The sequence below is a fragment of the Salvelinus namaycush genome, chromosome 32, assembly GCF_016432855.1.
Source record: "Salvelinus namaycush isolate Seneca chromosome 32, SaNama_1.0, whole genome shotgun sequence".
NCBI lineage: Eukaryota > Metazoa > Chordata > Actinopteri > Salmoniformes > Salmonidae > Salvelinus > Salvelinus namaycush.
The window spans coordinates 4,211,055-4,232,112 of NC_052338.1; the positions used below are offsets into that span (position 1 = coordinate 4,211,055).

Sequence of the window (21,058 nt, forward strand, 5' to 3'; positions counted from 1 at the left end):
ATTTAAACTCCCACTGCACGATAAAGTAGTCCTAGTAGATCTATTTTCCTCACCTTTGAGAAATAGCTATTGCTATTTTGTTCATAAAAATATGTCTAAATTAAACATAGCAGTAGTCGAAGAAAAATCTACAAAAAAAAATGTCTGAGTTTGAATGCGTAAGAAGCTCATTTACATGTTATCTGAAAGGCTATAAAGTACCAATTCAAACGGTCCAAAAATACATACAAAAATTTGTGCAGTAGAATCGAATGGTAGAACTGTGTTGATTTCTACACTGATCCAGGAACGATCTAAATAGGTTCAGGCACTGAGGTATAATAAGAAGCAGATAAATGTATATATATTATCTATGCCTTTTTGCCGCTCTTTGATGACGTGAGACAGCTGAAAAACACGAGTGTTGATGCATCAAGGATACTGTACAAGTCAGTGAGGCCGAAAAGGTGTGTATTATGCATGGTTTATCCGTAGGTTTCATTCTGAAAGATATTGCTACATGCTCATGTTTAGTTTATTTTTTTGCGGGAAATAATTGTCCCAGATGAGGTCTACCTGGAGTTTTTGTTGATTGGTGAGTACATTGTTGCTTCTGGTCGAGTACAGTATAATTCTAATATGAGGGACTCTGGACGTAGTGTTGTAACGAGTCATCTATGATGAGTCGCCCTCTTGCTGTCCCTATCCTAGCTCTGCCAATGCCACAACAGAGTTTTGGGGTGGTGATGAACTGGGCATGGAGTTGAGCAACACCCTGTACAAATTGTTCAACAACAGATGCAGTGTGGACCTGAAATGCCTTTGCATCTTCCCTGGGGAACACTGCTGAGTGCTCTATGTGGTCGTGCTGGTGAGTGACTGACACCGAAACGGGGCCTCAAAGTAGAGGTCTTCACAGGTCCAAAAAGTTGGACCAATTCAGAAATGGATCCGTGGCTTTTCCACCTGACCGATATATATATATATATTATTATTTTTTGTGGTAAAGTTCCAAATGGACCCGAGAACAGTAAGACCCGTGGGAAAATAGACCCAAACATACCCTTGTCAGTTCAGATCCGAGAGACCGGTTCAGATCTGAGAGAGAAAGAAATCTCAGACGGGTTGCTGCCAGCGCCATTAATAAACGAGCGATATTGGCAAAATTATCCACAGTTACATGACCTTTAAACTGCCTAGAACAAATTACAAAAAAACGTTGTGTTTCGATGTGTAGCATATTAAAAACTTTATAGCCTATTGTTTTATTGTTTTTTACTTTCCTAAAACAATAATTGTCCACCTCAGATGTTAGAGATTTGAGCGCTAAATGCGTTAGGGCATTGCATGCATGCACATAGGCCTATAGGCCTAGACGTCTACTGTATGATATTGATATTTTAAAAAGGGATATAAAGGAAGAGAAGCTTAGGCCTAGGCCTAGAGGCAGATGGAAAGGTAGAGATATGCAGGCGCTATGTTCCCGACATGCATTCGTTATCCTTGTCACAGATAGGCTACTACTGCTATACAGATGTAGGCGTACAGAAGGAGGCAAATTCGTTTTTTTTTTTTAATAAAGATAAGCATTGTATTGTTAGATTAAAGGAGCAACTCTGGTAGACCTAAAACATTCTTCCTCACCTCAAGGCTCAACCTGAGTCAGTTGGCGCTCTGGTGCACTATACCACACCAAACCTTCATAAAAGTTTCTTAACTTTATTAGGTTAATATCAATAGTAAGTCAAGTCATTGCTCAATGTTTATGGGTGAAATACAAACAGGTTATTATATTGCAGCATTAAATGACGTTTTGCGTCTTGCCCTCTGGTTTGACCTTTTCATGGTTTGAGTGCAAGTAGCCCTATAGAAGTCCTGCCGGTAATTATATTACACTATATATACAAAAGTATGTGGACACCCCTTCAAATGAGTGGATTTAGCTATTTCAGCCAGACATAAATACTTTGTTGAGACAAAATGTACTTGCTACGATTGTGATATGTTTTTTTCTCACCTAGCTATCTCAAGATGAATGCACTGTTTGTAAGTCGCTCTGGATAAGAGCGTCTGCTATATTACTAAAATGTCAAATGTTTACACTAATGCACTCCTATTTCAACATCCTGAACACTTCATAATGATCAATGTTGCCTTGTTTGCCAAACTGTCATTAGATTAGACTGTTGCAATCTTCTATCTTTCTGTATGCTGCATGCTTTCTGTATGCTGCCACAGTATCTGCTCCAACAGACCTGAAATTCTGAGATCCCGGGATCCTTCTTAAATACAGACGTCTGTCTCAGGTCTTGGTGGGTCTGATATACACTCAACAAAAATATAAACTCGATATGTAAAGTGTTGGTCCCATGTTTCATGAGCTGAAATAAAAGATCCCCGAAATGTTCCATATACCCAAAAAGCTTATTTCTCTAAAATGTTGTGCACAAAGTTGTTTACATCTTGTTAGTGAGCATTTCTCCTTAGCTAAGATGATCCATCCACTTGACATGTGTGGCATATCAAGGAGCTGATTAAACAGCATTATCATTACACAGGTGCACTTTGTGCTGGGGACAATAAAAGGCCACTCTAAAATGTGCGGTTTTGTCACACAACACAATGCCACAGATGTCTCAAGTTTTGAGGGAACGTGCAATTGGCATGCTGGACTGCTAGAATGTCTACCAAGGTTGTTGCCAGATAATTCAATGTTAATTTCTCTACCATAAGCCACCTCCAACTTTGTTTCAGAGAATTTAGCAGTACGTCCAACCGGCCTCACAACTGCAGAGGGGTCTGCTGATGTCAACGTTGTAAACAGAGTCCCCTATGGTGGCGGTGGATTATGGTATGGGCAGGCATAAACTATGGACAACGAACACAGTTGCATTTTATCAATGGCAATTTGAATGCACAGAGATACCGTGATGAGATCTTGAGGCCAATTATCGTGCCATTCATCCGCCACCATCACCATGTTTCAGCATGATAATTCACAACCTCATATCGCAAGGTCTGTACACAATTCCTGGAAGATAAAACTGTCCCAGTTCTTCCATGGCCTGCATACTCACCAGATATGTCACCCATTGAGCATGTTTGGGATGCTCTGGATCAACGTTTACGACAGCACGTTCCAGTTCCCGCCAATATCCAGCAACTTCGCACAGCCATTGAAGAGGAGTGGGACAACATTCCTCAGGCCACAATCAACAGCCTGATCAACTCTACTGGAAGGAGATGTGTCTTGCTGCACAAGGAAAACATTGGTCACACCAGATACTGATTGGTTTTCTGATCCATGCCCCTACCTTTTAATTTAAGGTATCAGTGGCCAACAGATGCATATCTGTATTCCCAGTCGTGTGAAATCCATAGATTAGGGCCTAATGAATGTATTTCAATTAACTAATTTCCTTATATGAACTCTAACTCAGTAAAATCTTTGAAATTGTTGCATGTTGCATTTATATTTTTTGTTCAAGGCCTCGGGCATGTGCAATTACAATTGATTGGACCCATCCTCTGTTAATTTAATGTGTAAGGTGATGAGAACTGCGCGAGCTCGTTATCTATGTCAGCCAATTCCAACTTAATAAAACGTATAGCTGAAACTGGTTCCGGCTGCTTACCTCACGTACGCCTGCTGCTGAGGAGAGAGCGAGTGAAATGAACCTTGGCCTAGGCTACTGTTGATTGCGAAGATATAGGCCTTTTTCATTAAAGTAAAACGAAAGTTACAGGAGAACGAGTATAGTGAAAAGAAGCAGACAAGGGGAGTGTCATCCGTGGGGACAAGTTTTAATATTGTAGTGGACAAAGATGAGAAGAACGTTGGCACGGCCAAATGGACTGTCTGCGTCTCGCTATTCAGCATTGATGCAATTTTCAAACGTTAAATTATTTCTTTTCGTAATTAGTATAATTTGTTTTATCTTTATTATTATGATTCTATATCAGTTAGGGCTGACCCCAATTAGTCGACCGAGATTGTTTTAGGCGAGCAGTAACAAATATATATATTTGCGCCCATCTCAGGGAACTAATCCATTGCGCAGACCTAGACTAAAAGCCAATTTATACTTGATCCAAAAATGTAGGAGGGAGGCTCCATGTGGAGGGTTTGACGCAATTGCTGAGCCTCCAGAGGCATTCAGAGGCCATCCTGTATGAACACAAACTCACTTATATGACAACACCTCTGCGCTGCTCTGTGAAGCGCAGGAAATATGAATGCTCTGACTTCTGCGGAGGCCACATCACCATAAATGCTGCATGGCCAATGCAGACGTTGGATTGACCATGCGCGCAGATGCACTTCTCCAGTGCGCTCTCTCCCGCCAATTTGTGCTCTTTAATTGTTTCATAACTTCATTGTGTGAATTGTTTGCGTTTGATTGTTAGTGTATATCAATTCCCAATTACATATCACCAGTAGTACATTTGCCGTTAATTCCTAGAATGTCTCATCTACAATGTTTGTTACTTTGGTTAAGGTAATTTATTTGAAGGCATTCAGTATTATTATGCCAGTCTTCCGGTTCTCATTGTCGGAGTGGACACATTGTTTGCAAGAGTGCACAACCTATGCTAACCTTATGAGAAACACGTTTTCGTTGATTTCATTCCTTTTATGAGTTTTGCCAATTTAGTCATTGTCTTTTATTTGTGGTGGACGCCACACTGTAGGAGAAGGTGGCCGTGTTCAGTGGCCATCCTGATCATCTCTGTCACACACAAGGGGACGGTCACCTGCGTCAGGAAGGTGGGAGGAGGCAGCCTGGACCCAGAGAGCATCTTTGAGATGACAGAGGTGAGATAGGACGCCTGCGCTCCTCTTCATATCATCTGTCGTCTCTCACCACAACAAACGTGTTAGCATTGAATGTTCAGCTGTATCAAAGTTGAACCTTATCAGCACATCACAAAGTTGTTTACACAATTACACCCTTTGGGGGAATTTTGTGCAGAGGAAATTCATGAAGTGTGTGTGAATGTACAGTTCATTTTGTTTATGTGAATGCAATGCAATGTATATGTATCCAGGTGCTGTATACCGGAGAACGATACACACACACACACACACACACACACACACACAGTCTTGTACAACTAACCTAGTGGGGACACATAATTCAGTCCCATCCAAAATAATTTTTTCCGTAACCCATAAACCTAACCAGTACCCTTACCCTAACCTTAAACCTAACCTTAACCTGAAAACGTAATCTTAACCCTAAACCAAACCCTAGCTGCTAACCCTCACCCTAAAACTAAGCCTAGCTCCTAACCCTAAACCTAATTCTAACCTTAACCCTAAACCCCCTAGAAATAGTATTCGACCTTGTGGGGACAATTTTTGTTCGTTTACTATTCTTGTGGGGACTTCTGGTCCCCACAAGTATAGTTACACACACACACACATTTTTATGCTCTGTTGTATATCTCTACAGACAGGGAAACGGGTAGGGAAAGCCCTCATGGAGCTTCTGCAGAAGGAGTGTCTGGGAAAGAAGAGACAGAAAGTAGGCTTTAAAAAAAAAAAAAAAAGTTTATGCAACAGTGTTAAATGTGTCTGTCTTCCCTACACTTCAAAGCAGGGAAATTTTGAATCACCTATAGAAATGACCTGTATGAGTATTTTGATAAAAGGTTAATGATGTTTACTTGAATGCTGAACTAAGGTGGAGGCGGCAGATAGCAAACATGTTTTTACCACTATTGAATGTACAAATAATGACCAAATTCAACAAATGTGTAACTTGAGCAGTGTGTTCTTGCCATTCAAATGGCTCAAATAAAAACTAAGCCTCTTACTTTTGTCTTCCCGATTGGTCAGGATTACAACGAATGTTCAGCATTTAGTGAAGTTAAAACCGAAGACTACTTATACTGTATACCTCTATAACTGAATATCTCTGAATATCTTTTTCTGTAATTGAGTAGATATTCTGATGGCGATAGTCACTGTGTCCTATTGTCCTTAACACGTGTCAGATTCATCAGAGGAGCATAAAGTGCACAACCAAAAGAGCAGATGTGAGACAGGACCATTTCCACTGCCTAAGAACCGTGGCCTGGAGCAAATGGTCTACTTTGCCAGAGAGGATACCGGTCCAAAGAAACACGTATGTATCCTACTTCACCATTTAAAAACCTGACCAAGATCCTGAGTTTAAAAAAATAAAAGCAAAGAAATGAATTTGCATTGCAATAATACCAAAGACAACTGATTTAGTTGACCATAAAGTGAATAAGAGATGCCATTTGACTCATATTAGAACCACTACACCCTATTTTTCTTTTTCAAAGTACAGGGTGGGACCGCTGGGACGTGCAGAAATCAGATAAGGATGTCACAGTGCATGCGATGTCTGGGACTGAGAGAGTATCAGGTTCTGAGGTTGGACAGCTCCAGCTCCAGGCATCAGTTTTCAATTACACTGTTTTTTTCCTTTTGTGGAGGAGAGAGGACATAAATTGCCAGGCTCCACATTGAAGCAGTCATTCAACAACAGATCTAACCATGGAGTTCAGAAGAACCTGTTTGGTTTTTGGAATACTCCTCTTGGTGAACTGCTCATTCCAGCAGGCTTTCCCTACGAAGAAAACGGTTAAAAAGGGTAGGTGGTGGGTGCCTCACACTCTATATAATGGTCAGAATGATATTTACGTCCAGTGTTGAAATTGTTTTTAATCAATCATTTTGAATCTGAGAGAAATTAAATGTTTGTTACACACAGCTCTCATTGTTCGGGAAGATTAACTATTTTGAGTAAAATATGATTTTATTAGTCTTGCCAGAACATTGCCTGCAATACACATCAATAATTTCAAGCAACACATCTGGCATTGTCACCTCACTGGAGGAGTAGCCTATTGCTCAAACTTTGTGTCATCTTTGAGTCCATCCTGTTCCCCTCCCCCGTTTCTGTTCTGTCGTGCTCCAGATGAAGGAAAAGATGCAGCCATAGAGGAGCTGCAGAAGCAGATTGACGACATTGTTCAGGATCTAAATATTATGAAGGAGCAACAGGCTTTGCAGTCAGGTGAGATTCACACATACTGGTATTGTTCAGGACCCTTTGGACATAAATAACAGTATCGGTTTCTGTTTTAACACTTCTAAAGATGCTCTGACACTACACTTTTCACTTGGCTCCTCAGTTTGTTTGAAAGGGGTCAAGGTTCATGGCAAGTGTTTCCTGGCTGAGCCGCGGAAGAAAAGCTACCACACAGCCTTTGACGACTGCATTGCCCTGGGGGGTGTACTCGGTACCCCCTTGTCCAAGGACCAGAATGACCAGCTCAGCGACTACGTCTACCAGAGCATCGGCCCAGGCGAGCAGATCTGGCTGGGCATCAGCGACATGGTGACTGAGGGCAACTGGATGGATCAGGTGGGCAACAGCATCCTCTACAAGAACTGGGACTCTGATTCCAGATCCCCAAAGACAGATCGTTCCCAGAACTGTGTCATCCTCTCAGAGGCCACTGGTGGGAAATGGTTAGACAAGAACTGTCGTGAGGAGAAGGCCTCTGTCTGCGAGTTCAACATAGTCTGAGGCACACCATTTGTTAGCTGCATTTCCCATGCTTGAATTATATTTCTTGTTCGCTACCTTGAATTATTTTCTACAATGTACGCTTTGGTTTTAAATTCAACCCCTGAAAATGTATATTTTTTAACAAGTTACTGACACTTTTCTAGAGCTGATACCCAGACAAAAATGTTGGAGAATTCTTTGTAAAACATGGAGGTGGTTTCTTGGACACAGATGAAGGATTATCCAGGACTAGGATTAATCTGTGTCCGGCGAAACTGTCCCAATGACAATGACACATTTTCATGTGAATATGCACAAGTATGAGATCCTTACGTTATCATCTAGATTTATGGTACTTAATCTGTTGCTTTCCTTTCTAATTTACAACAATTATTTCAGAGAGCTAGCCTTTGAATACTTGTTTGTTTTTAATCACAAGATGTCTAGCCTGAACACATATACATCTCAATAAAAGTTATGAAATTATAATAGGGGTTTGTCTAAGAAAATGTAAAGACAATGAAAACCCAACTATTACACATTACTGAACAAAGAAAACGTCTTAGGAAGACACGTTCATTTAACATGTATCAAATCTTAATATTGTAGCGGGGAAAGTTTTTTTTATTTTTTTACCTTCGAACAGAGATGAGACAAAATTGTAAACACAAACGTTTATTACCGCAAGAGGATTGTCATAATCTGTTGGCCCTTGGCGTCTTGCTAAAGGTTTGGTTGTTTCCCTTAAACGGTAACCTCTTGGTAACTACTCCAATGAAAACCTTCAATGAAAACAATCATCCTGTCTTCCGTGGTTGAAGTTCCTGTTATAACAAACTACAAGCCAGGACTTTAAAAGGTCACAGGTTTTAGACAAAGGATGAAAGAATGTCACTTTTCTCATCACAACAAGACACCTTCTGAAGCAATATCGTTTTGGATCGATTCCCTTATCTATCCTAGATACAGTATTATTCACAATATCACACTGTACTCAGACCACTCAAAATGTCTAAGGAATTTATAAAAATACAAAGATTGGCAGAGAAATTTATAAAAACACATTTACATAGAAAAACCCTTGCCACAAAGCATAAACAATGCAAAAAATGCTATGTACAAAACTAACAAACAAAACAAGCATCCCTGCTCTTAAACCCATGACACACCAGTGTCCAGGGCAACATTCAATGTATTAAATATATACTAGCATATAAAACAATTAAAATACTATCAAGAAATATACACAAAAACCAAGTAGACCAGTAATGTAAACACAGAAGAGCAGCACCATGTTGAGCTTGGAGGAAACAGACTGAGGCTCCAATGAAAGGCAGTAATAGTAATTTGTCTGATGGTTTTTGTGCAGTAGGCACAACACCACTAATACAGACTCCCTGAATGTTATGCAAAGGCACATTTACACCCCATTTCTCCACTACAGTGAACCTGAAACATTTTGAGCTATGTGAAATGAGTAACAGTAGTCCATCTCACAGTACCACCTCACGCTAAATGGGTCCCTCCCCCTTAGAGTCGATGAAGGTCTCTGGATTTAGGATTTGGTCTGCCCCCGACAGTCTAATCGTATTTATATCCCCAGTGCTCTTGAACGTGTACAGCTCATTGTCTACCATCCTGCGGTCCATGAAGCCCATGCTGTCCTGGCGGTCAATGGGTGTGCGAGGTCTCGACGGGATGAAGGTTTCCGACGGGTCCAAGAAAGGTCTATACTCGTCCATCTCAGGCACCAGTTCAGGCTCATGGTCTGCAGCTGTCTCTGTGATCTCTGGCACTCTGTCCTGGAGCGCCATGAATGTCCGATAGGTGTCGACCGGCTGTCCTTGGAAGTGGTCCTGGATGGTGCCCACGTAGCTGGGCTCGCGCAACAGGTGGCTGTACACCATGGTGTCTTCGATGGAGGCGTAAACGTGCGGCTCGCTGTCGGACCGAGTTTTGGGGAACACATGGTCGCCTGGGATGAAGATATTCCCTTTCCCTATGTAGCTGGAAGCCTCTTTGACCATCATTCTTTTCTTCTTCCTGTAAAGCACAAAAGAAGAATACAAATGGTTGAGTCAAGCAGACACCACACTATGGGGGGAGGGGGGGGGGCAGTCATAAAATGACCTCAACATCAAAGCTATATATAGATTGTTATGGTAAGGCAGGTGTTCTCACCTTAACACCAAGAAGACTGTCAGCACAATAAGCATAAGGAGCAGCACTGCTCCCACAGCACCCAGGATGCCGCTCAGGAGCAGCTCTACAGAGACACACACGAGAAAGAGAGACTCATGATTACATAATGGTAAGAATGAGACAAATATAGCTGCAAGTAGCAATGACATGAGGTGCTGGCTTATGAGCAGGCTGGAACACAGTTGCATAGAAGCATTATAAACCCTTTGAAACGATTCAAAACACTCATCTTTGATGTGTTGTCATACATACACAGTGCCTTCAGACAGTATTCAGACCTCTTGACTTTTTACACATTTTGTTTTGTTATAGCCTTACTCTAAAATGTATTAAATTGTTTCCCCCCCTCATCAATCTACACACAGTACCCCATAATGACAAAGCAAAACAGATTTTTAGAAATGTTTGCTAATTTATTCAAAATAAAAAACTGAAATATCACATTTACATAAGTATTTAGACCCTTTACTCAGTACTTGAAGCACCTTTGGCAGTAATTACAGCCTCGAGTCTTCTTGGGTATGACGCTACAAGCTTGGTACACCTGTATTTGGGGAGTATATCCCATTCTTCTCTGCAGAGCCTCTCAAGCTCTGTCAGGTTGGATGGGGAGCATTGCTGCACAGCTATTTCCATGTCTCTCCAGATGTTAGATCGGGTTCAAGTCCGGGCTCTGGCTGGGCCACTCAAGGACATTTAGAGACTTGTCACGAAGCCACTTCTGCGTGTGTCTAAGCTGTGTGCTTAGGGTCGTTGTCCTGTCGGAAGGTGAACCTTCGCCCCCAGTCGAGGTCCTGAGCGCTCTGGAGCAGGTTTTCATCAGTAGTCTCCCAGTCCGTGCTGCTGAAAAACATCCCCACAACATGATGCTGCCGCCACCATGCTTCACCGTAGGGATTGCCAGGTTTCTTCCAGATGTGACGCTTGGAATTCAGGCCAAAGAGTTCAATCTTGGTTTCATCAGACCCTCAAAAAATGTTGTTTCTCATGGTCTGAGTCTTTAGGTGCCTTTTGGCAAACTCCAAGCGGGGTGCCTTTTACTGAGGAGTGCCTTCCGTCTGGCCACTCTACCATAAAGGCCTGATTGGTGGAGTGCTGCAGAGATGGTTGTCCTTTTGGAAGTTTCTCTTATCTCCACAGAGGAACTCTAGAGCTCTGTCAGCGTGACCATCAGGTTCTTGGTCACCTCCCTGACCAAGGCCCTTCTCCCCCGATTGCTCAGTTTGGCCTGACGGTCAACTCTAGGAAGAGTCTTGGTGGTTACAAACATCTGCCATTTAAGAATGATGGAGGCCACTGTGTTCTCAGGGACCTTCAATGCTGCAGAATGTTTTTGGTACCGTTCCCCAGATCTGTGCAGCGACACAATCCTGTCTCAGAGCTCTACGGACAATTCCTTCGACCTCATGGCTTGGTTTTTGCTCTGACATGCACTGTCAACTGTGGTACCTTATATAGTCAGGTGTGTGCCTTTCCAAATCATGTCCAATCAATTGAATTGACCTCAGGTGGACTCCAATCAAGATGTAGAAACATCTCAAGGATGATCAATGGAAACAGGATGCACCTGAGATCAATTTCGAGTCTCGTAGCAAAGGGGGTGAATACTTTAAATAAGGTAGTTCTGTTTTTTATAAAATGTGCAAAAAGTATCAACATCTGTTTTTGCTTTTTCATTATGGGGTATTGTGTGTAGATTGCTGAGGGAAAGAAGTATTTAGAATAAGGCTGTAATGTAACAAAATGTGGAAAAATTCAAGGGGTCTGAATAATTTTCGAAGGCACTGTGTGTGTATATATATATATATCTCAACACCTGCTTTGACACAAAGAGAAGTTGAGTTATTAGGGTTTGATTGAGAGCGCAGTATTTATTTCTTAGAAAGTTGTGATTTTCTCTTCCATCTCTTGACATATCACGCAGCTTTTTTCACACTTAGTAGAGGGATGAACATATATTCTGAGTTGAGTCAAGCTTCGCTGCCAGCACCCCTAAATACTGTGTTGATGATTATGAGAACATAAAGCATCCCTACTAACGTGTATTGATGTCATTTAAGATAGACATCCAATTAAAAAAACTATTATTGATTTATTTTTGCCCTCATTTTAGATCTCTTAAGAGTTATTGAAATAACCAAAAAGGTCTTGTGAGACGAATGCTAGAATTATGCAGATATCTTAGCACAAACATATTCAGTCACAACTCTATCGTAACAATACAAACAGGTCCCTTACTGCTAGTCTCCTGCAGGGTAACAATGCTGAGCACACTGAAGTGTCCGTTCTCCGGCATACAGTTGGACATGTTGAGATAGAAGCTCTCAGGGACCATCAGCTTGTCCTCTGCCTCCTTATCCTCCCTGCGACTCAATATCTCCTCTGGAGAGGCCAGGGTCTGCACTTTGATGAACGTGTGCCCCTTGCCACACTTGGGCTGGCTGATGTTGGTCAACAGCAGGTCCGCCTGGAGGTGGCCCGGCAGATTGATGATCCAGGACACGGTGGAGTATGGCTTCATGCCGCTGGGCCAGTTTGGGGTGGCCAGGAGGGCAGGGGAACCCAATCTGGGCTGGACTGTATATATGATGCTGTCTGAGGGACAAAAGGAAGTGACGAAGAACAATACATTTTCAATACAGTTTGAACACAGAGGTTGAAGAGAGTGAGAATGTAAATTTTCCATTGAATCCATTTTTAAAACAAATCCCCTTGCCATTGCTGTATGTCTGTGCCCTCTTGTGGATGTTACCCAAGGAACCATAAAAAGGTAAGTGAAGAGAGTATTAAAGTAACTGTTTCCAGACTTCTATGAAATATGACCTATAATTAATTACAAAATGAGTGAAATTCTTATCCGTACAATTTTGTTTAATTAAGTATGTTCAAACGCAGCGTTTCTGTGTTGGAATGGTGGTGGTGTACCCCAACAACAGAATGGTGTGGGCTTATACCGGTCATTAAAAACATTAATTAGAAATAGACCGCTGATTGGTCAGCTCATCCTCCTCATGCGTATGACATCATACTCTGAGGAAACGGAAAGCATTTTTGAAACTGTCTGAGACAAAAGTTTGAAGTGAATTTATGCTTTGGCCACCAATAGAGGTACAGGATGAGTCAACAACATTATTTGGGTATGAGTTAACAGAACTGTTAAGTGAGATTTTCACTGAATAGTTACTTTAAAAGATTTTAAAAATGAAAAAACAACAACTGCGAAACCAGTTAGCATACCTGAGATTTCTTCACTGAAGGACACATTGAGGAAATGCCCTTGAATCAGGCTAAGGTCCTTCGCTGTGGCAGTAATAGAGACGTTGGAGTGCACTTGGATTTTGCGAATGATGCCTTCGGAGCAGAAGTAGCCAATGGAGGACCCATCACCCTCTGCTACGTGAAGGGAGACACTGCCATTGCACTCCTGTCCTGGCAGGGACTGCCTGAGGTTTCCTGTGGGGGACAGTAAATCCACGGTGCCATATACTGGGATAATGACATGACAGGTGAAGCTTTGGAGTAGCGTAGGGAGGCACGTCGGCATTTTAGGGACCGTGAGGAGAGTCCCAGTCACGGAGCACGAGTCTAAACTCCGGCATCCTGGAATAGATCCACAGAGGCTTGAGATATTATAATGGGTTTACATACATTCATATTCTTAGTCCATCACATCTTTAGATAATAAACAAAAGACAAAGACCATTTGTTCTAGCTTTGTCACAAATGTACTCTAATAAGAAGCTTAAGTGAGAAAGGCATAGACACTATCCATAGTCGTTTCTATGTTTTGGAGGCAACACATGCAACGCTAATGTATGCATTGTTACAGTACCTATGGTTTTTATGGCTGTCAGGCGTAGGTCTTCACTCGGACAGTCCAGGAAAGAAAGCCTGGCTTTGGTCCCTGAGGGAACTGTGATCTTCTCCTGGAGCACAGAGTCCTTCCTCATCTCACAGTAGGGGTCCGATCCCCTCTTCTCAAAGTGGAGGACTAGCCTTTCATCCTCTGACAGATTTACAGTGCAGAGAACTGACCAGGGAACAAAAGACAAAACAGGCACAATCATCTTCTGAGAAATAGGTCATCGATCACCACTCAATTTATTTGATTGAATGAATGAGCAGGCTAATTTTAGGCTACAATATGTTTTTTAAACATTTATAATGGAAATATTAGTTATATTGGTTTGGAAGTCTAGGGTTGGTTTAACAGATTGCATGTATAGAATAAAGAAGCATTTTTGGATCTTACTTGTAATTGCTTACAACACAAATCATGTCATAACAATTTATGATTGCCAATAGCCTTTGTACCTGGATGGCCGCTCCTCATCACCGAGACACTAAATTTGAGGGACAGGCCCGGTTTGGTCCTGTCGGTCTCACAGTTAAACAGGGTCATGGTGAAGCTGCCCTGCCTGTGTGTTGGCTGGGGGTCCGCCAGGTTCTTCTGGATGCCCACCTTCCCACGCGCCTTGTGGTACATCACCATCACTTCCTTCTTCTGGCAAAGAGACTCTGTGTGATTCAGGAAGTTAACCGTGTAGTTATGCATGCCGGGCACCGTGAAGTCCCACCTCATCAGGTCGTCATCAGGGAAACCTCTAGGGTAGTTGGCTGAGAAGAAGTCTGTATCTGACACCCCTCGAGGTAGGTTGACTTTTACCACAGCCAGCACTGGAAGGAAAGGGGTTAAATGAGGTATAATGACATGAGTAATTCTGTAAAGGGAGGTCTCCCGAATACATACAAGCTAATAGAGATTAACTCAGTGACCTCAACAGGCATTCATTTTTTATGGCTCCTCCAACAGCTGCCAGACACTCACTTTTAATTTCCGGTCCGACGGTGACCTTGAAGTCCAGCGGCTCCAGCTTCCTATCCCTAGGGACCTGCAGGGACACCCGGCCCTTGTACAACACCTGGACCCTAGTGATGCTGCCGTCTGGGCAAAAAATGCCGATGGTGGCGAGCCCTGTGCGCTGGTACGTGATGATGGCGTAGGTATGCTCGTCAGGACAGGTCTCAGAGGGTGGAATCTGTCTCATTCCCGGCGATGGGAAGTCCAGCTGGAAGGAAAGGCCAGGTGGAACTTTCAGGTCCCAGGTGAAGGTTCTGTTGAAGTCTGGGAAGAGGGAGGATTCTGCCTGGACGATGTTCCCGCTGCAGGTGATCTCTGTGCAATCTGGAGGATAAAAAATATTGTATTCGTGAAGCTAACAGATGAGCAGCTTTTGCACTTTCGAGACTATTTCATTGGGTCCATTGTGTTAGGCATGCTCAATCAAATGCTCCTAGAAAACCGGTCAGGTCAGGGCCCTGTTTAGGCCAGGAAAATGGGTCTGAGGTGTCTTACCAATCTCCCTGTTGATCTCTACACTGAAGACATCTTGTGGCTGTGGGCAGGTGAACTTCACAGAGGTGTTGCGGGCAGCTCTCAGGACGAGTTCTTTGGGGTTGCAGGTAGGCCCCTCCCCAACGCACACACTGCACTCTTTGGCTTTGGTGTTTCTGCTGATGGTGACGATAGTGTCTGGCTCTGGAGTCACGGAGATCATCCGGCTCTCTGAAGAAAATTTGAAACGTAAGCACTAATTTATAGATCTGATTTCAACAAAAGATAATTCACTGTACATACACTTCTCACATTAGAGTTAGACATGAACAGAACAGTTGAAAGAGCTTACGTTTCTTTATTGGTTTGGCCGTGAATATAGAGGAATCCACCTCTCGGCCTTTTTGAACTTGCAAAGACACCGTGGCTTGGCTCGGTATATGAAGGTGAGCCACGAGGCCATTCTTGCAGTATGTCTGAGTTTTGACCTCTCCTTCAGTGTTGGTCCTGGTTACAGTGTACTGGTAGCCATCTTGACACAACTCTGATTCAGTCATCTCCTTCAGCCTGTCAACAGGGAAGTCCAAACTCATAACGGTCTTCTCCGGCACACTTAGGTCCCAGACGAGTGTTCTAATGAACTCTGAGAAGAGGGAAGGCTGAGCCACACCTGTGGCAGGGCTGCAGGTGTCATTGGTGCATTCTGGGTAAAATAAAATCACATAACAGGTAAGACGGGAAGAAACCTAAACAAAACCTGCTTAACGGTTCACCCTTGGGGCCAGATCTAAAAGGTAGCCTTAACTGTTTTTAATGCAGCATCGTCGCTGACAACTACCACCCCAGGATGTCAAATTCTGAAGCATCTGCCTGTGTTGTACATATTTTTGACTGTGTAAATACGGCAATACTGGTTTGATCGAATTGAGCTGGCAGTCTAAAATGAAATCCAATACTACAAAGTTTCTCTAGACTCACTGATTTTCCTGTGGATCTGGATGACGAAAGCACTTTGTGGTGGTTCAGTGCAGTTGAAGAGCAAGGTGACATCCTCATCGGGGACCAGGGCCAGCGATGAGTGACAGGTCGTCTGGGTGTCATTCTCAGCGCCATTGACCTTGCATACGGAACACTGTTCCAATGGAAGGAGCAGTGAGGACGACACAGTCACAGTAGCATCTTTGTCAGGGCGGACGGTCATGCGCAGACATTCTGAGTGAACAGAACGAAGAAAAGGTTATTTTTATATTTTGCAAATAGTCCAAACTGAAAAGGCTAGTTCACTACTATGTCATTGTATTGAGTAGTACAACTGTTGTTGGAGTCAATGAACAGGCTAAGAGTTTTGAGCTGAAGGTAACAAAAATACATGGAAAAAAAGATTATAAAACAGTGACATAGTAGTTAAGTTTCACTGAACATTGGGAGCAGGCTAGAACCCATTGTCATGTCTGGACTTAAGGCTGCACCAGTTATTTCACAAATACACATCCTTACAGAACACTACATGTTCCTTCAAAGGAAAATATTAATGGAGGTTCTGGGCAATTCCACGGTAATGGAGTTACGCTTTCACTTTGGTTTTTTTCACTTTAAAAAATGTATGCCAAACAAAAACCATTGATTTCAAAATTTAACAAACCATACAACTCTATGCACAAGGACTACTTTGAACAATTTCCACTGAAAATTTTACAAAAACTAATTTAGTGGAAGAACTGTGCAGATGCAAACTTTGGTAACGGAAATATGGTCAAATCTCTTTTTATGTAAGCACGTTTTCCAAGAACTCTTAAATATCTGCTCTGAATTAAGATTCAAAAGATGTCTTCAGAAAGAATGGGGTGTCAAACTATGACATGGGACCCTGAGTTTGAAAACAAATCTATTTTGGTTATTGAACTACAGCAAATTAATTGGATTTACACCTGGTAACGGAATTATGGTAATGGGTCCTGGTCTGTACTACACAGAAATGCACTACACAGAAATGCACTGCTTCTTGACACAATGCCCACTTAACCCGGAACCCAGCTGCACCAATGTGTTGGAGGAAACACTGTGCACCTGGCGACCATGTACTGCGCCCGGCCCTCCATAGGAGTCGCTAGTGCGCGATGGGACAAGGACATCCCTGCCGGTCAAACCCTCCCCTAACCCGGACGACGCTGTGCCAATTGTGCGCCACCCCATGGGTCTCCCGGTAGCGGCCGGCTTCGACAGAGCCTGGACTTGAACCCAGAAACTCCAGTGGCACAGCTAGCACTGAGATGCAGTGCCTTAAGACCACTGCGCCACTCGTGCGCCACTTGAGGCCCTCATGGGTCATTTTTGATGGAAATGCCCTTCTGTTACATTCAAATTGACAGGAAGTACGCTGTATCAAGTCCTGTGTCAGGTGACTGGTCTATGCCCAAAATTACCATGGTAGGATCTCTTTTGTCTTTGAATAGCATATCGACATATTAACAATTCAACATTAATAACATAACCAAACAATGAAATATACTCTACCGGCATATCCAAGTTCCAGAGTGGGATCTGATACTTTTACAGTTATAATATAATTTGTACGCATTACCAACAGAGTATCCTCTACCAGGCTTTCACCTTTATATGAAAGCCTGTAGAAGTTCTTGTCAGAAAGAGGCTTAAAAAGAGATAGTTCACCCAAATTACACATTGGCTTCCTTACCCTGTAAGTAGTCTATGGACAAGGTATGAAAGCAATCCATGCCTTGGTTTAAATTCCTTGGCACGGTTTCCACATGCTAACGTTTGAGTATTTGTGGCACAAATCCAATTCAAGTTATGGGACCGATATTAGCCTTTTTGGCCATAGACTGATTACAGGGTGAGGAAACCAATATGTCATTCTATAATTTGGGTGAACTATATCTTTAAAGAAGTTAGAGTATCTGGAGACGGAAGCGAAAGCGAGACATCCGGCTCTCTTTATCTAATAGGGGCGGGGCCGCTCTGGTCTGCATATTGGGGTGCATTCAGTTTGCGGAACGGTTTGTACTTAAAACGTTACCCCAAAACGTTCTTGTACACTCTTGAACAGACAAAGGTACGTTTGCACAGTTCTGTGGGTGTGCCTTGAAGCAATGAGTGACGTATTTAAAAGGCAGCGGTGCATTTCGACCCACAACCTGACCCCTCTCTGTTTTTCAACTGGTCTTTCAGTACAGCACCATTTCCATTTAATTGAACGTTCCACTACGTTTTTTCGTACTGAATACTGGAAGCCGAGGCTACCAACAGAGTGAATGAGAAAATAGATTCAAAATGTTCGCCCTCTGCGGGTGATTAACAGGATGTGCAATGATACAAGTAAACAGAGGGCTGTGATTGACATAGTAGGCAATTTAACCAATTTAACCAATTTCTCAGTATAAAACGGGCAATAACTTTAAAACTTTGATATGCCTGTAGAGTATATTATGTTACACAATATATTGAAAAAGTAATCAGATAAAATATATATTATCATGTTTATATTTTTCAATATTCATAAATTAAATAAGAAAATTGTTATTGAAATCAAAATACTACTCATATTACAGAGCAAGCGGTAAAGCTTCATATTTTTGCTTTGTAGCAACTGGCTATGTAAAAGGACCCATGAGCACCAAAATGCAAGAGTCTATATTTTTTTTTAAGTAAAGTATATCAAGCAGATGGAAAAGGGTTTTAGAATCATCTACCAGAAAAAGTCTTAAAAAGGTATTAGAAATACATCAAAACACTATAAATGTTGAAGTTAAGACCCTTGCCAACTAATATCAACATTTATATTAACTTTTGCAAAATGAATTTGCCTCTTGTAAATTTAAAAAAAATATTGCCTAGGGTCTTGTCATCCTGTTACCAAAAACCCACATACACTATACAGTTGAAGTCGGAAGTTAACATACACTTAGGTTGGAGTCATTAACGACTCCATTTCTTGTTAACAAACTATAGTTTTGGCAAGTCGGTTAGGACATCTACTTTGTGCATGACAAGTAATTTTTCCAACAATTGTTTACAGACAGATTATTTCACTGCATCACAATTGCAGTAGGTCAGAAGTTAACATACACTAAGTTGACAGTACCTTTAAACAGCTTGGAAAACTCCAGAAAATGATGTCATGGCTTTAGAAGCTTCTGTTAAATGACATCATTTGAGTCAATTGGAGGTGTACCTGTGGCTGTATTTCAAGGCCTACCTTCAAACTCAGTGCCTCTTTGCTTGACATCATGGGAAAATCAAAAGAAATCAGCCAAGACCTCAGAAGAAAAAAAAATTGGAGACCTCCACAAGTCTGGTTCATCCTTGGGAGCAATTTCCAAACCTGAAGGTACCACGTTCATCTGTACAAACACCATGGGACCACGTAGCCGTCATACCACTCAAGAAGGAGACGCATTCTGTCTCCTAGAGATGAACGTACTTTGGTGCGAAAAGTGCAAATCAATCCCAGAACAGCAGCAAAGGACCTTGTGAAGATGCTGGAGGAAACAGGTACAAAAGTATCTATATCCACAGTAAAACGAGTCCTATATCGACATAACCTGAAAGGCTGCTCAGCAAGGAAGAAGCCATAGCTCCAAAACCACCATAAAAAAAACAGACTACGGTTTGCAACTGCACATGGGGACAAAGATCATACTTTTTGGAGAAATGTCCTCTGGTCTGATGTAACAAAAATAGAACTGTTTGGCCATAATGACATCGTTATGTTTGGAGGAAAAAGGGGGATGCTTGCAAGCCGAAGAACACCATCCCAACTGTGAAGCACGGGGTGGCAGCATCATGTTGTGGGGGTGATTTGCTGCAGGAGGGACTGGTACACTTAACAAAATAGATGGCTTCATGAGGAAGGAACATTATGTGGATATATGGACGCAACATCTCAAGACATCAGGAAGTTAAAGCTTGGTCATAAATGGGTCTTCCGGGCCTCCCGGGTGGCGCAGTGGTCTCGGGCACTGCATCGCAGTGCTAGCTGCGCCACCAGAGTCTCTGGGTTCGCGCCCAGGCGCTGTCGCAGCCGGCCGCGACCGGGAGGTCCGTGGGGCGACGCACAATTGGGCTAGCGTCGTCCGGGTTAGGGAGGGTTTGGCCGGGAGGGATATCCTTGTCTCATCGCGCTCCAGCGACTCCTGTGGCGGGCCGGGCGCAGTGCGCGCTAACCAAGGGGGTGTTTCCTCCGACACATTGGTGCGGCTGGCTTCCGGGTTGGAGGCGCGCTGTGTTAAGAAGCAGTGCGGCTTGGTTGGGTTGTGCTTCGGAGGACGCGTGGCTTTCGACCTTCGTCTCTCCTGAGCCCGTACGGGAGTTGTAGCGATGAGACAAGATAGTAATTACTAGCGATTGGATACCACGAAAATTGGGGAGAAAAGGGGATCAAATTTTTAAAAAATTTAAAAATAAAAAATAAATGGGTCTTTCAAATGGACAATGACCCCAAGCATACTTCCAAAGTTATGGCAAAATGGCTTAAGGACAACAAAGTCAAGGTATTGGAGTGGCCGTCACAAAGCCCTGACCTCAATCCCATAGAACATTTGTGGGCAGAACTGAAAAAGCGGGTGCGAGCAAGGAGGCCTACAAATGGCCGATTAATTAGGGCCGATTTCAAGTTTTCAAAACAATCGGAAATCGGTAATTTTGGACGCCGATTTTGCCGATTATATATATATATTTTTTTACACATTTATTTAACTAGGCAAGTCAGTTAAGAACACATTCTTATTTTCAATTACGGCCTAGGAACGGTGGGTTAACTGCCTTGTTCAGGGGCAGAACGACAGATTTTTACCTTGTCAGCTCAGGGATTCAATCTTGCAACCTTACGGTTAAACTAGTCCAACGCTCTAACCACCTGCCTCACGAGGAGCCCGCCTGTTACGCGAATGCAGTAAGAAGCCACGGTAAGTTGCTAGCTAGCATCAAACGTATCTTATAAAAAACAATCAATCATAATCACTAGTTATAACTA

The 21,058-nt window shown here is 42.6% G+C and overlaps 2 protein-coding genes across 2 annotated transcripts; one reads left to right on the forward strand and one right to left on the reverse strand.

Moving 5' to 3' along the window:
* Positions 1 to 836: 836 nt before the first annotated feature.
* On the forward strand, positions 837 to 7,547 carry LOC120026759 (tetranectin-like). The gene is made up of 5 exons (XM_038971478.1): positions 837 to 850; positions 4,672 to 4,795; positions 6,572 to 6,605; positions 6,933 to 7,031; positions 7,150 to 7,547. Exons 1-5 carry the CDS (start codon positions 837 to 839, stop codon positions 7,545 to 7,547), a joined length of 669 nt encoding a protein of 222 aa, XP_038827406.1.
* A 1,493-nt stretch (positions 7,548 to 9,040) lies between these two features.
* On the reverse strand, positions 9,041 to 16,267 carry LOC120026760 (CUB domain-containing protein 1-like). Its single transcript, XM_038971479.1, has 10 exons — positions 16,045 to 16,267; positions 15,419 to 15,769; positions 15,088 to 15,297; positions 14,560 to 14,916; positions 14,046 to 14,408; positions 13,564 to 13,761; positions 12,969 to 13,184; positions 11,970 to 12,326; positions 9,711 to 9,795; positions 9,041 to 9,572 (listed from the first exon to the last, which is right to left on the reverse strand). Exons 1-10 carry the CDS (start codon positions 16,265 to 16,267, stop codon positions 9,041 to 9,043), a joined length of 2,892 nt encoding a protein of 963 aa, XP_038827407.1.
* Between the last annotated feature and the right edge of the window lie 4,791 nt (positions 16,268 to 21,058).

What these genes read in the sequence shown, in the direction of transcription:
- LOC120026760 (XM_038971479.1), bottom strand. Translation starts at nt 16,267, where the DNA reads ATGACCGTCCGCCCTGACAAAGATGCTACTGTGACTGTGTCGTCCTCA. An exon ending in AGAGATCAACAGGGAGATTG is followed by an intron (nt 14,917 to 15,087) that starts GTAAGACACCTC and finishes TTTATCCTCCAG; the next exon opens with ATTGCACAGAGATCACCTGC. An exon ending in CTTCAGTGAAGAAATCTCAG is followed by an intron (nt 12,327 to 12,968) that starts GTATGCTAACTG and finishes TTTGTCCCTCAG; the next exon opens with ACAGCATCATATATACAGTC.
- LOC120026759 (XM_038971478.1), top strand. An exon ending in GAAGAAAACGGTTAAAAAGG is followed by an intron (nt 6,606 to 6,932) that starts GTAGGTGGTGGG and finishes GTCGTGCTCCAG; the next exon opens with ATGAAGGAAAAGATGCAGCC. An exon ending in GCAACAGGCTTTGCAGTCAG is followed by an intron (nt 7,032 to 7,149) that starts GTGAGATTCACA and finishes TTGGCTCCTCAG; the next exon opens with TTTGTTTGAAAGGGGTCAAG.